We start from the raw sequence: 14462 nt of genomic DNA, 5'->3' as shown, positions 1-14462 counted from the left end.
TCCAATTGCCTCCTGAAAAAGCACCTTTGGGACAACCATGACCTAAATGACTGAGAATCTCCATAGACAGGTATGATTCTCAACATACTAATCTCATTATTTTTCTTTTGTTCTTTTTTAAACATCTCATTATTTATAATGCTTCTCACATAATGCATGCAAACCTAAGAAAAATCACACGCGACCTCCGGTAAATATGCATGCGGCCTTTCCGCGTCACTTTAAAGACAGAGTTAAAATATTTTAGAACCAACAAAATTCCTGCGCAAGGGGGGGAAAAAACAGGGCGGTTTCAACCGTTCTCTTTTTATTTCCGTCTCCGTCCGCCGTCCGAACGTCCAAGTAGAAAAATTCTACCCAGACTGACTTTCTGTCTTTCTGATTGGGCCGCCTGCAGAAAGTGGCGCGAGCGACCGCCAATCGGAGTCCAGAATCGGAAAAGTCTTTACGCGCATTGGAATGGCGCTATATTTGAATCGGGAGTGGGCGGGTTTTTCTTTTTCTGTCTCCAGTCCCGGCCTTGGTGTCTCGGAAACAACTAATCTCCACTTTTAATGGTGGTGTTGTTGTGGGGGAACCTGCTCATTGGGGGCGATTGACCTGGGTAGAATGAGGCAGTGAGGAGCATCTTTATTATATCCTCTAGAAGTAGTAGAAGCAACAACAACAAGCACCATGGATTGGCGCTTCCGGCAGTACCGCTTCGCTTCTGCCATGAGCAGCATTGTGAACAAGGTAAGCACAATAGGATTGAGCATGGAGGAAACGGCTTTGATGTAAGGGATCGGAACTGCGTGGGAAGGTTGGAGGTGTCCTGTTAGGGTCCCAGATCTTGACGATGGCTACCTGCCGTAGTCTTTTTTCCAAACCGACTTCATAATGACAAGTAACATTTATGTCTTCCCCTCCTCCTTCCTTTGAATTAGTAGTAGTAGTGGCGGCGGCGGTGGCAACGGTTGTTTAACATTACTACATATCATTCTGCCTGCCTGCATGAGAATGGAGCATTCCCGTTTAGATGTCTGTCAGAATTAAAATGTCTTAGGTATTTGAGACTAATGGGCCAAAAGTGAACAGTAGATATGATTTTACTGCTGTTTGTGGAAAATACAGCCATGCACATTTAGTTCCTGGCATAATTGTTTCATCAAATTCAGGAATATAGGATATTGTTTAGCCACAGAACATAATATTGGGTTTGTATAGTGCACATATTGCAAACTAAAGCGACGGTTTTTGGAATACATAAAACAAGTTGATTCCTAGATGGTGACAGAAATGGTGATCATATAAATTTTTGCATTCTGAGTTTGAAAGCCTTCATGTGATCCATATCATGTGAATGTGAGTAACAAATCAGGTATAGATTTTATCTGGTAAAATCCATCTTCAATAGAAATACGAATCCTTTTGGGCTATGCTGTTTTGAAAAATGTCTATTTTTCTACTTATTTTATAGATTTATTTAATAATTAGAAAATGTGCAAAACTGATGTGATATTTTCTTCATTCAGTACAACTTTGCATTTGAAGATGGTGCAGTTGTCTCTATAAAATCATTGATTTATCAGACACAGGATGGTAAGATTATTTTTACTAATATTTTATTTTAAAACTATACAGAAATACATTGAATCTTATTTAAGAATAAAATGAAAAATGAGCAAAGTTTATTGTATTTAGTGATTAGTTTTGTAATCCAACAAAACGTCTGTCTGTCTGTGTCTTTGTGTATGTGTATAGATGAGAATGTATGTATACATGCATACATACATACATCTTTAAATGACTAAGAATAGGGCTGCTTTTATTTTATAAAAATATCTAGGTAAGAAATTGTCCACCTCGACATGTTGAAACAGAAGAGTCAGAAAATCAAATACATTAACATGAATAGAAAATCAAAATATAATCCTATATTATGAAGTATTTATATTGTAGAATCTATGCAAACATACACAGATTGATACTCTAAATTGGACAAAGGTGGTGCAATCATCCTAGATATTTTAGTGGCATTACCTACTATACCACAATGCAAAGTGGCACAATGGCCAGTTGTTCCAATGCTTCCTCACTGAGCATATACCGAAGGTGTTCAAGAAACAGATTAGACCCTTGGGCATTTTGTTATAAACAGCCTCATTGTTTAACTTTTTTGCCTATTCTGTTCCAACACATTCCTGAAGGCACTGGCTGAGATCTTCTGTCATCTTAGTTGACGTATCAGTACCCTGATGATACTTAGGTATACATCTCCACTTCAGTCCATTGGAAAATATGGAAGTCTGGACACAGTATCAATATCTGAAGAGTATCAAAATTTAGGAGAAAACAGAATCATGCTTAACACAAACATGAGAAAATGGCTGTTGATAACCATATTTAGTTCTTGAAGGGGTTGTGTTTCCTGGAATACACAGATTCTCATCTGAGAGTCTTCCTGGTTTGTTCCTGGTGTTTTCTTGAAGAGCAGGTGAATATTGTATCCAGAGGAGAGTTTCTGCATAGCTCTAATTAATAATAATAATAATAATAATAATAATAATAATAATAATAACAACAACAACAACAATAAACAAACATATTATTATTAATTAATAATAATAATTATTATTATTATTATTAATTGGATTTGTATGCCGCCCCTCTCTGCAGACTCGGGGCGGCTAACAACAGCAGTAAAACAGTACAACAAAATCCAATACTAAAAAACAGTTAAAAACCCATTATATAAAAACCAATCATACATATAAACATACCATACATAAAATTGTGAAGGCCTAGGGGGAAAGTATCTTAGTTCCCCCATGCCTGGCGGCAGAGGTGGGTTTTAAGCAGCTTACGAAAGGCAAGGAGGGTGGGGGCAATTCTAATCTCTGGGGGGAGTTGGTTCCAGAGAGTCAGGGCCGCCACAGAGAAAGCTCTTCCTCTGGGTCCCGCCAAGCGACATTGTTTGGTTGACGGGACCCGGAGAAGACCCACTCTGTGGGACCTAACTGGTCGCTGGGATTCGTGCAGCAGATATGTGCTTAATATATCTCATATTATAGAACATGATTGAAACCTGGTCCAAAATGAAGTATGATGTCACCTGGATCCAGCTCAGGCAATCAGGCTACATTTGATAAATACTTCTTATGGAATTGGATGGGCTTTTTAGTTTTTTTGTTTGCCAATTTACAGCAGAGGATGGGAGAAGAGAAGGAAGGGAAATAATGTAGAGAAGAGAAACAAAGAAGATTAGGGGGCTGGAGACTAAAACATATGAACAATGGTTGCAGGAATTCGGGTATGTTCTTTTTTAAAAGGACTAGGGAAGATGTGATAGAAGTGTTCCAGTGTTTGAGCGGCTGTCACCAAGATGGGGAATATTTTCCAAAGTACCAGAAGAAAAACCCGAAATAACTGATGGAAACTAATCGGGGAGACAAGCAATGTAGTTTCCATTATTGGACATAGCATACAAAAAGTGAATAGAGATGGAAAATATGTTCTGCTTAACGATCCTATTATTATAAAGCGCTTTCCCCATGGCTACTGCAATAAAAACTAATTCCTTATTTGGAGGATGAGGTCTCTAATTTATTACTTTATCTTAACTGAAATTTATATAATAATAATAATTAATAATTTATTAGATTTTTATGCCGCCCCTCTCCAAAGACTTGGGGAGGCTCACAACAATAATAAAAAACAATATTATAGAAAAACAAATCTAATATTTAAAAAGAAGCATATAAAACCATATCATATTTAAAAACCAAAAAACACATACATACCAAACATAAAATATAAAGAGCCTGGGTAAAAGGTGTCTCAACTCCCCCATGCCTGGCGGTATAGGTGGGTCTTGAGTAGTTTACGAAAGACAAGTAGGGTGGGGGCAGTTCTAATCTCCGGAAGGAGTTGATTCCAGAGGGCCGGGGCCACCACAGAGAAGGCTCTTCCCCTGGGGTCCGCCAAACGACATTGTTTAGTCGACGGGACCCGGAGAAGGCCAACTCTGTGGGACCTTATCGGTCACTGGGATTCGTGCGGTAGCAGGCGGTTCCAGAGGTATTCTGGTCCAATGCCATGTAGGGCTTTTAAGGTCATAACCAACACTTTGAATTGTGACCGGAAACTGATTGGCAGCCAATGCAGGCCACGGAGTGTTGTAGAAACGTAGGCGAATCTGGGAAGCCCCATGATGGCTCTCGCAGTCGCGTTCTGCACGATCTGAAGTTTCTGAACACTTTTCAAAGGTAGCCCCATGAGCGACTGTGAGCAATGACTCCCTATCCAAATAGGGCCGCAACTGGTGCATCAGGCGAACCTGGGCAAACACCCTCCTCGCCACAGCCGAAAGATGATGTTCCAATGTCAGCTTTGGATCGAGGAGGATGCCCAAGTTGCGGACCCTCTCTGAGGGGGTCAGTAGTTCCGCCCTCAGGGTAATGGACAGACAGATGGAATTGTCCTTGGGAGGCAAGACCCACAGCCACTCCGTCTTGTCTGGGTTGAATTTGAGTTTGTTGACACCCATCCAGGCCGCAACAGCCTCCAGGCACCGGCACATCACTTCCACTGCTTCGTTGACTGGAGATGGGGTGGAGATGTATAACTGGGTATCATCGGCATATTGATGATACCTCACCCCATGCCCTTGGATGATCTCACCTAGTGGTTTCATGTAGATATTGAATAGCAAGGGAGAGAGGACCGACCCCTTAACCAGAAATATGTATTATGAAGTGTTTATATTACATAATATGTAATTAATTTATTATTTTACAATTTATAGGACCAAGAGTTTGGGGAGAAGAGTCAGACAATGAAATTTTAGATATATCTTATGAGGTATTAAAATGTATGCCTTTAAATCTTAACCTTGTTATTACTAATACTGTATGAAGTTTATTTTCTAAGTTATCTAAAATTGTAAATACTGTATTTAAATACTGTATCTACAATAAATACTGTGTGGGAAGGGTTTATAAACACTTAAAAAAATGGAAACTTACCAAACAATTACAATATAAATACTTAAATAAGTACTATCAGTCGATAAATTCCCCATCGCGGATTTCACCTATCGCGGCCGGGTCTGGAACGTAACACCAGCGATAGGTGAGGTCTTACTGTAATCTCATTACTTTCTGAATATTGTTCTCAATACAGTTCATTCTCCTAATCGTTGTCCGCTATGTTTGAGCATTAGTAGATGACTAAGACTAATATAGATTAATTAAGGTCTGCTTATAGCAGTGGAATTATACTGATAATTTCCCAAACATATATTCTTAATGTTGTTTATTATGAGTTACAATCAAGATCAATTATTTATTCATCATTAGACAGATCATTGAATGCCTTATAAGTCTGGGTCCTCCTATTCATTGGTTATTACTCCTTATGTTTTTATTAGGAGAATTTCTTAGTCCAGAGCAGAGGTCTTCAAGCTTGGCAACTTTAAGACTCGTGGACTTCAACTCCCAGAATTCTGGGAGTTGAAGTCCACAAGTCTTAAAGTTGCCAAGTTTGGGGACCCCTGGTCCAGAGAGGTATGTTGAGGTTCTACAAGGTATCCAAAGCCAGAAGGTTGAACTATTTGTAAAATTTCGGAGATCTGGTCTGCTTGTTATTTAAATAACAGAATCCTAAAACTTGTTTGAATTCCTACAAATACTAGTTTGCTGTCAAAGTCAAATTGAAATCTACCGTTCAAACAGAATTTCCAATTTTGTTTTGGACACAAACTTCTAATTGTAATGTTTCCAGTTTAAATATGTAATTCCAACAAATTGATGTTTCAAAAGCAATAGAAGGTAGGCTTGAGATCTACTTGCAATTTAATCATACTTTATATGCATACTTTATCTTAAGTATACTTAATCATACTTTATATGCATTTCTCTTTAAGATACTCCATGTCTTTAGTAGAGTAATTCTGAAGTTTGTTTAAATTACATGAAAGTAGTAGTTTCAAGATAATAGATAAACAATTGCCTAGATTCTCTTCCTTTTCTGCACCCATAGATGCTGGTAATATAGTTTTCAAGCAAATAATTGTCTTTATATTACTGTTATAAAGAAATTCATTAACTGAAGTCTTTGTTTAAACCACAGAACGATATAGAATGGCAAGAAAACAGTGGTAAGAAAAAGATTTTGAAATTTCATATCTCTGTCTTACAATGTGAAAGAATTTAGCTTTTAACTGTAATTGTAAAGAAAGGTTCAAGATTTGGATAATTGGTTAGCAACTGCAGGAAAAAAGTGATGAAAAGAAAGAAAACAAAGAAATAGACCAATGAATTTGAACAACTATGTGCAGAAATGAATAATTATTTTTAAGCTCAATAAGTTTAAATTAAGAATAGTTGTGTATCAATTTCATAATAGTTACCTTGAAAGTTAACTATGCAAATTCTATGATAAAATATTGGTATTTACTTTTAATAGTCTTGAGAATTCTTTAGAGTTGGTTAGTAACAAAAAATGATAAATTGCATGAGAGCTTCAGAACTTTTTAAAAAGTAGACTTCATAAAGAGCGTCAGTGGCGCAGTGGTTAGAGTGCAGTACTGCAAGCTGCTTCTGATCACCGGAGCCAACAGTTTTGCAGATCAAATCTCAGTAGACTCAAGGTTCTCTCAGCCTTCCATCCTTCCAATGTCCGTAAAATGAGGACCCAGATTGTTGGGGGCAATATGCTTACTCTCTGTAAATCGCTTAGAGAGGGCTGTAAAGCCCTGTGATGCAGTATATAAATGTAAATGCTATTTAGATGTGATCCTCTGCTGCTGCACCAGGATTCTTGATTTATTTAATTGCCCCTAAGAATTTAAAGAACCATTCTAACTGATGTAATCTAGAATTCCTTGTCCAAGGATAAAGCATCAGTAAATTAAGTATCCTAATAAAACAACGACCATTGTTCTATATATAGCAAAACTGCACCAGTGTTCCCTCTAATTTTTTGGGTGGGTGGGTGGGTGGAAAAGTATAGTGTCTGAGCGGCAGTCCCTTCGGGACTGGGCGGTACAGAAATAATAAATAAATAAACAAACAAACAAAAACCCACCCTGTTTTGCCTCAGAGAATTTCAAAATAAAATACTGTGCTGTGTGTCTATAACAGTGAGCTCATAATAGGGCAACTCTATCAATATCAAAATGCCACTTAAATAGTTGAGCTAGTTTCAAACTAGATTTTGATTTTCTTTCTCTCTTCCTTACTCCCTTTCTTTTTCTTTTCCTTCCTCTCTTTTTTCTATCTGTTTCTCTCTCTTCCTCTCTTCCTCTCTCTCTCCCTCTCTCCTTCCCTCTCACTCTTTCCCTCTCGGCTTCTGGGCAGGTTTGGAAAACTCTGAGTTGATGATGATTTTTAAGTGAGCGATTGCTCATTGCTCAGCTTAGAGGGAACTATGAACTGCACTCTTATCAATTCTAGGATTTTATTCAGTTACAGAGATAATAATAAAAAGATACAGTAATACCTCATGATACGAACTTAATTGGTGCAAGGAGGAGGTTCGTAAGACAAAAGGTTCGTAAGACGAAACATTGTTTCCCATAGGAAACAATGTAAAGTCAATTAATCCGTGCAACCAAAAAACCCCCCGCAAAAAAACGGCTTTCGGTGACTGCTGGAAAGCGGCGCGGCTGTTTTAAAAGGTGACAGCCGGCCTGGGGGGCTTCCCAGCACCCCCCCGAACCATTCGGGGTTCCGGGGGGTGCTGGGAAGCCCCCCAGGCAGGCTGCGACCTTTTAAAACAGCCGCGCCGCTTACCAGCTGTCTCCTGAAGCCGAACGCGGAAGTTCGGCTTTGGCATTCGGCTTCAGGAGACAGATGGGAAGCGGCGCGGCTCTTTTAAAAGGTCGCAGCCGGCCTGGGGGGCTTCCCAGCAACCTCCCGAACCGAACCTGGGGTTCAGAAAAATTTTGCCTCTTCTTACGGACTTTGTTCGAGTTACGAACCGGCGTTCGGGAGGCTTCTGGGAAGCCCCGCCGCCTGGCTGTCACCTTTTAAAACAGCCGCGCGGCTTCCCAGCAGTCTCCAAACGCCGGTTCGTAACTCGAAAAAAGTTCGTAAGAAGAGGCAAAATTTTTCTGAACCCCGGGTTCGTATCACGAGTTGTTCGTAAGACGAGGGGTTCGTATCTTGTGGTATCACTGTATATCAAAAATTGGTAGCTTTTGATTAAATTGGTAAATAAAAGTCAATGCTTTTGAATTGAGCTCAACTGCTAAATCAGGTTAAATGGACAGCTTATTTATTTAGTCTTATTTATTGTTTGTTTATTTGTTTATTTATTTGTTTATTTATTTATTTATTAGATTTCTATGTCACCCTTCCCAAAGCAACTATATATATACTGTCCAAACTTTAATACCAGGTATAATAATATAACGCAGTAATATCATTCTCCCATTTAAACCATACAGTCATACTGTTCTACAAAACGTTTGTACAAAATGCTTGGGTGAACTGAGTATTTTTAACTTATTTCTAAGCATAAGAAAGATGTTCATCAATAAAATAAATGTCTGGTTTGTGTTCCTTAATTGGCTTTAAATGCCATTGAAGATGGAATTTTATTTTCAAATGTGTATATCTAATTAATTTTTTTCTTTTTTTGATTAAGTGCAAAGTTCTGATTCTGAAAAAGACTCTACATATGATCAGGTATGATCAGGTAACTTAGGAACAATAGTATGAAACTTTTCTTCAGCTGCATGTATATGCATCTTCTCATTCTCCAGTTCTACCATTATTCACAGAGGTGAGTTCAGACCAGTTCTATCGAATCAGTAGTAATTTGGCAGCCTGAATCACTGGAATCGGCAACGACCCAGGCCTGCCATGCCCCTAATCCGGCTCTCTCGACCACACCATAGGAACTGCCATCTTAGGAACTGCCGCCCTGAGTCTTCGGAGAGGGGCAGCATACAAATCTAATAAATTAAATTAAATTATTATTATTTTTTATTTCTGTGCATGCGCAAAAGCTTTGTTTTAGCACTGCATATGCCCATGCAGAGTATCACTGAGTGAACCAGCCGTGAAGAAAACTGGTTATGCACCATATTTTTTTAAAAAAATTAAACAAATATTGGTTGATTTCCTCTCCCCCACCATTTCTTCACACTGATAATTTGAGTTTTATTGTGATTAGGATAGCCAATATAGTACAGTAGTCCCTCGCTATACCGCGCTTCACCTACTGCGGCTTCACTTCATCGCGGGTTTCTGAGGAAGTCGATCGGCAGATTTAAACAGCCCGCCGAACTCGATCGGCAGGTTTTTCAAAAAAAAAATATATCTAAAATTGTAAATACTGTATTTAAATACTGTATCTACAATAAATACTGTGTGGAAAGGGTTTATAAACACTTAAAACAATGAAAACTTACCAAACAATTACAATATAAATACTTAAATAAGTACTATCAGTCGATAAATTCCCCATCGCGGATTTCACCTATCGCGGCCGGGTCTGGAACGTAACACCAGCGATAGGTGAGGTCTTACTGTAATCTCATTACTTTCTGAATATTGTTCTCAATACAGTTCATTCTCCTAATCGTTGTCCGCTATGTTTGAGCATTAGTAGATGACTAAGACTAATATAGATTAATTAAGGTCTGCTTATAGCAGTGGAATTATACTGATAATTTCCCAAACATATATTCTTAATGTTGTTTATTATGAGTTACAATCAAGATCAATTATTTATTCATCATTAGACAGATCATTGAATGCCTTATAAGTCTGGGTCCTCCTATTCATTGGTTATTACTCCTTATGTTTTTATTAGGAGAATTTCTTAGTCCAGAGCAGAGGTCTTCAAGCTTGGCAACTTTAAGACTCGTGGACTTCAACTCCCAGAATTCTGGGAGTTGAAGTCCACAAGTCTTAAAGTTGCCAAGTTTGGGGACCCCTGGTCCAGAGAGGTATGTTGAGGTTCTACAAGGTATCCAAAGCCAGAAGGTTGAACTATTTGTAAAATTTCGGAGATCTGGTCTGCTTGTTATTTAAATAACAGAATCCTAAAACTTGTTTGAATTCCTACAAATACTAGTTTGCTGTCAAAGTCAAATTGAAATCTACCGTTCAAACAGAATTTCCAATTTTGTTTTGGACACAAACTTCTAATTGTAATGTTTCCAGTTTAAATATGTAATTCCAACAAATTGATGTTTCAAAAGCAATAGAAGGTAGGCTTGAGATCTACTTGCAATTTAATCATACTTTATATGCATACTTTATCTTAAGTATACTTAATCATACTTTATATGCATTTCTCTTTAAGATACTCCATGTCTTTAGTAGAGTAATTCTGAAGTTTGTTTAAATTACATGAAAGTAGTAGTTTCAAGATAATAGATAAACAATTGCCTAGATTCTCTTCCTTTTCTGCACCCATAGATGCTGGTAATATAGTTTTCAAGCAAATAATTGTCTTTATATTACTGTTATAAAGAAATTCATTAACTGAAGTCTTTGTTTAAACCACAGAACGATATAGAATGGCAAGAAAACAGTGGTAAGAAAAAGATTTTGAAATTTCATATCTCTGTCTTACAATGTGAAAGAATTTAGCTTTTAACTGTAATTGTAAAGAAAGGTTCAAGATTTGGATAATTGGTTAGCAACTGCAGGAAAAAAGTGATGAAAAGAAAGAAAACAAAGAAATAGACCAATGAATTTGAACAACTATGTGCAGAAATGAATAATTATTTTTAAGCTCAATAAGTTTAAATTAAGAATAGTTGTGTATCAATTTCATAATAGTTACCTTGAAAGTTAACTATGCAAATTCTATGATAAAATATTGGTATTTACTTTTAATAGTCTTGAGAATTCTTTAGAGTTGGTTAGTAACAAAAAATGATAAATTGCATGAGAGCTTCAGAACTTTTTAAAAAGTAGACTTCATAAAGAGCGTCAGTGGCGCAGTGGTTAGAGTGCAGTACTGCAAGCTGCTTCTGATCACCGGAGCCAACAGTTTTGCAGATCAAATCTCAGTAGACTCAAGGTTCTCTCAGCCTTCCATCCTTCCAATGTCCGTAAAATGAGGACCCAGATTGTTGGGGGCAATATGCTTACTCTCTGTAAATCGCTTAGAGAGGGCTGTAAAGCCCTGTGATGCAGTATATAAATGTAAATGCTATTTAGATGTGATCCTCTGCTGCTGCACCAGGATTCTTGATTTATTTAATTGCCCCTAAGAATTTAAAGAACCATTCTAACTGATGTAATCTAGAATTCCTTGTCCAAGGATAAAGCATCAGTAAATTAAGTATCCTAATAAAACAACGACCATTGTTCTATATATAGCAAAACTGCACCAGTGTTCCCTCTAATTTTTTGGGTGGGTGGGTGGGTGGAAAAGTATAGTGTCTGAGCGGCAGTCCCTTCGGGACTGGGCGGTACAGAAATAATAAATAAATAAACAAACAAACAAAAACCCACCCTGTTTTGCCTCAGAGAATTTCAAAATAAAATACTGTGCTGTGTGTCTATAACAGTGAGCTCATAATAGGGCAACTCTATCAATATCAAAATGCCACTTAAATAGTTGAGCTAGTTTCAAATTAGATTTTGATTTTCTTTCTCTCTTCCTTACTCCCTTTCTTTTTCTTTTCCTTCCTCTCTTTTTTCTATCTGTTTCTCTCTCTTCCTCTCTTCCTCTCTCTCTCCTTCCCTCTCACTCTTTCCCTCTCGGCTTCTGGGCAGGTTTGGAAAACTCTGAGTTGATGATGATTTTTAAGTGAGCGATTGCTCACTGCTCAGCTTAGAGGGAACTATGAACTGCACTCTTATCAATTCTAGGATTTTATTCAGTTACAGAGATAATAATAAAAAGATACAGTAATACCTCATGATACGAACTTAATTGGTGCAAGGAGGAGGTTCGTAAGACAAAAGGTTCGTAAGACGAAACATTGTTTCCCATAGGAAACAATGTAAAGTCAATTAATCCGTGCAACCAAAAAACCCCCCGCAAAAAAACGGCTTTCGGTGACTGCTGGAAAGCGGCGCGGCTGTTTTAAAAGGTGACAGCCGGCCTGGGGGGCTTCCCAGCACCCCCCCGAACCATTCGGGGTTCCGGGGGGTGCTGGGAAGCCCCCCAGGCAGGCTGCGACCTTTTAAAACAGCCGCGCCGCTTACCAGCTGTCTCCTGAAGCCGAACGCGGAAGTTCGGCTTTGGCATTCGGCTTCAGGAGACAGATGGGAAGCGGCGCGGCTCTTTTAAAAGGTCGCAGCCGGCCTGGGGGGCTTCCCAGCAACCTCCCGAACCGAACCTGGGGTTCAGAAAAATTTTGCCTCTTCTTACGGACTTTGTTCGAGTTACGAACCGGCGTTCGGGAGGCTTCTGGGAAGCCCCGCCGCCTGGCTGTCACCTTTTAAAACAGCCGCGCGGCTTCCCAGCAGTCTCCAAACGCCGGTTCGTAACTCGAAAAAAGTTCGTAAGAAGAGGCAAAATTTTTCTGAACCCCGGGTTCGTATCACGAGTTGTTCGTAAGACGAGGGGTTCGTATCTTGTGGTATCACTGTATATCAAAAATTGGTAGCTTTTGATTAAATTGGTAAATAAAAGTCAATGCTTTTGAATTGAGCTCAACTGCTAAATCAGGTTAAATGGACAGCTTATTTATTTAGTCTTATTTATTGTTTGTTTATTTGTTTATTTATTTGTTTATTTATTTATTTATTAGATTTCTATGTCACCCTTCCCAAAGCAACTATATATATACTGTCCAAACTTTAATACCAGGTATAATAATATAACGCAGTAATATCATTCTCCCATTTAAACCATACAGTCATACTGTTCTACAAAACGTTTGTACAAAATGCTTGGGTGAACTGAGTATTTTTAACTTATTTCTAAGCATAAGAAAGATGTTCATCAATAAAATAAATGTCTGGTTTGTGTTCCTTAATTGGCTTTAAATGCCATTGAAGATGGAATTTTATTTTCAAATGTGTATATCTAATTAATTTTTTTCTTTTTTGATTAAGTGCAAAGTTCTGATTCTGAAAAAGACTCTACATATGATCAGGTATGATCAGGTAACTTAGGAACAATAGTATGAAACTTTTCTTCAGCTGCATGTATATGCATCTTCTCATTCTCCAGTTCTACCATTATTCACAGAGGTGAGTTCAGACCAGTTCTATCGAATCAGTAGTAATTTGGCAGCCTGAATCACTGGAATCGGCAACGACCCAGGCCTGCCATGCCCCTAATCCGGCTCTCTCGACCACACCATAGGAACTGCCATCTTAGGAACTGCCGCCCTGAGTCTTCGGAGAGGGGCAGCATACAAATCTAATAAATTAAATTAAATTATTATTATTTTTTATTTCTGTGCATGCGCAAAAGCTTTGTTTTAGCACTGCATATGCCCATGCAGAGTATCACTGAGTGAACCAGCCGTGAAGAAAACTGGTTATGCACCATATTTTTTTAAAAAAATTAAACAAATATTGGTTGATTTCCTCTCCCCCACCATTTCTTCACACTGATAATTTGAGTTTTATTGTGATTAGGATAGCCAATATAGTACAGTAGTCCCCCGCTATACCGCGCTTCACCTACTGCGGCTTCACTTCATCGCGGGTTTCTGAGGAAGTCGATCGGCAGATTTAAACAGCCCGCCGAACTCGATCGGCAGGTTTTTAAAAAAAAATATATATCTAAAATTGTAAATACTGTATTTAAATACTGTATCTAAAATAAATACGGTGTGGGAAGGGTTTATAAACACTTAAAACAATGAAAACTTACCAAACAATTACAATATAAATACTTAAATAAGTACTATCAGTCGATAAATTCCCCATCGCGGATTTCACCTATCGCGGCCAGGTCTGGAACGTAACACCAGTGATAGGTGAGGGACTACTGTACACTATGTTACAGTATGATCTTATATTTTTATAACTGTACCAATTATGGGAAAAACCTATTTCTTTTAAATTGTGAATAAAGAATAATACAATATATAAAATATATAAGAGAATAATGTTTCTCACTGTTTTATCAAAATATTACAACATAGCTTATAGCTTTAATTCTTAACTGTTACCCCATTGGCTCGAACTCCCAAGTACTCTTAACACATGGTACTTCTGATAAATTGCAAAATGAAATAGCACAAATAAAATTACTGGGGGTCTGATAGCAAAACAACTATGAGGAATGTTCGGAATTCTCTTAAATAAACCATAGAAACATTTAATTTGTAAATTAGTATCTTATTAAAGGATCTGCTCAAGGCTATTATGTAAACCTCAGTATACCGTATTTTTCGCTCTATAAGACGCACCTGCTGATAAGACGCACCTAGATTTTAGAGGAGGAAAATAGATAAAAAATATTTTGAGCCAAAAAGGGGAGAGGAAGAGAGGAAGGAGTGAAAGAAGGGAGTGAGGGAGGGAAGAAGGGAGGAAGGAAAAGGAAAG

The 14462-nt window shown here is 38.0% G+C and overlaps 1 protein-coding gene across 3 annotated transcripts in view; it reads left to right on the top strand.

Annotated features, from left to right (window-relative positions):
* Window positions 1–422: 422 nt before the first annotated feature.
* The window catches only part of HJURP (Holliday junction recognition protein), a 36376-nt gene continuing 22336 nt past the window's right edge, over window positions 423–14462 (top strand). For 2 of the 3 annotated variants that reach the window (XM_070750109.1, XM_070750108.1), the window contains exons 1-5: window positions 423–735; window positions 1515–1581; window positions 4787–4842; window positions 6112–6139; window positions 8632–8672. In XM_070750109.1, coding sequence (XP_070606210.1) covers window positions 676–735; window positions 1515–1581; window positions 4787–4842; window positions 6112–6139; window positions 8632–8672 — 252 coding nt within the window. In that variant the 5' untranslated portion in view covers window positions 423–675. Of the gene's footprint in view, window positions 736–1514; window positions 1582–4786; window positions 4843–6111; window positions 6140–8631; window positions 8673–10505; window positions 10534–13016; window positions 13058–14462 lie in introns of all 3 variants that reach the window. The other variant, XM_070750107.1, reaches the window with a different exon arrangement.

This window comes from Erythrolamprus reginae, chromosome 4 (assembly GCF_031021105.1).
Source record: "Erythrolamprus reginae isolate rEryReg1 chromosome 4, rEryReg1.hap1, whole genome shotgun sequence".
NCBI lineage: Eukaryota > Metazoa > Chordata > Lepidosauria > Squamata > Dipsadidae > Erythrolamprus > Erythrolamprus reginae.
The sequence above is the reverse complement of the archived record's forward strand: the minus strand, read 5'-3'. Positions and strand labels throughout refer to the sequence as shown.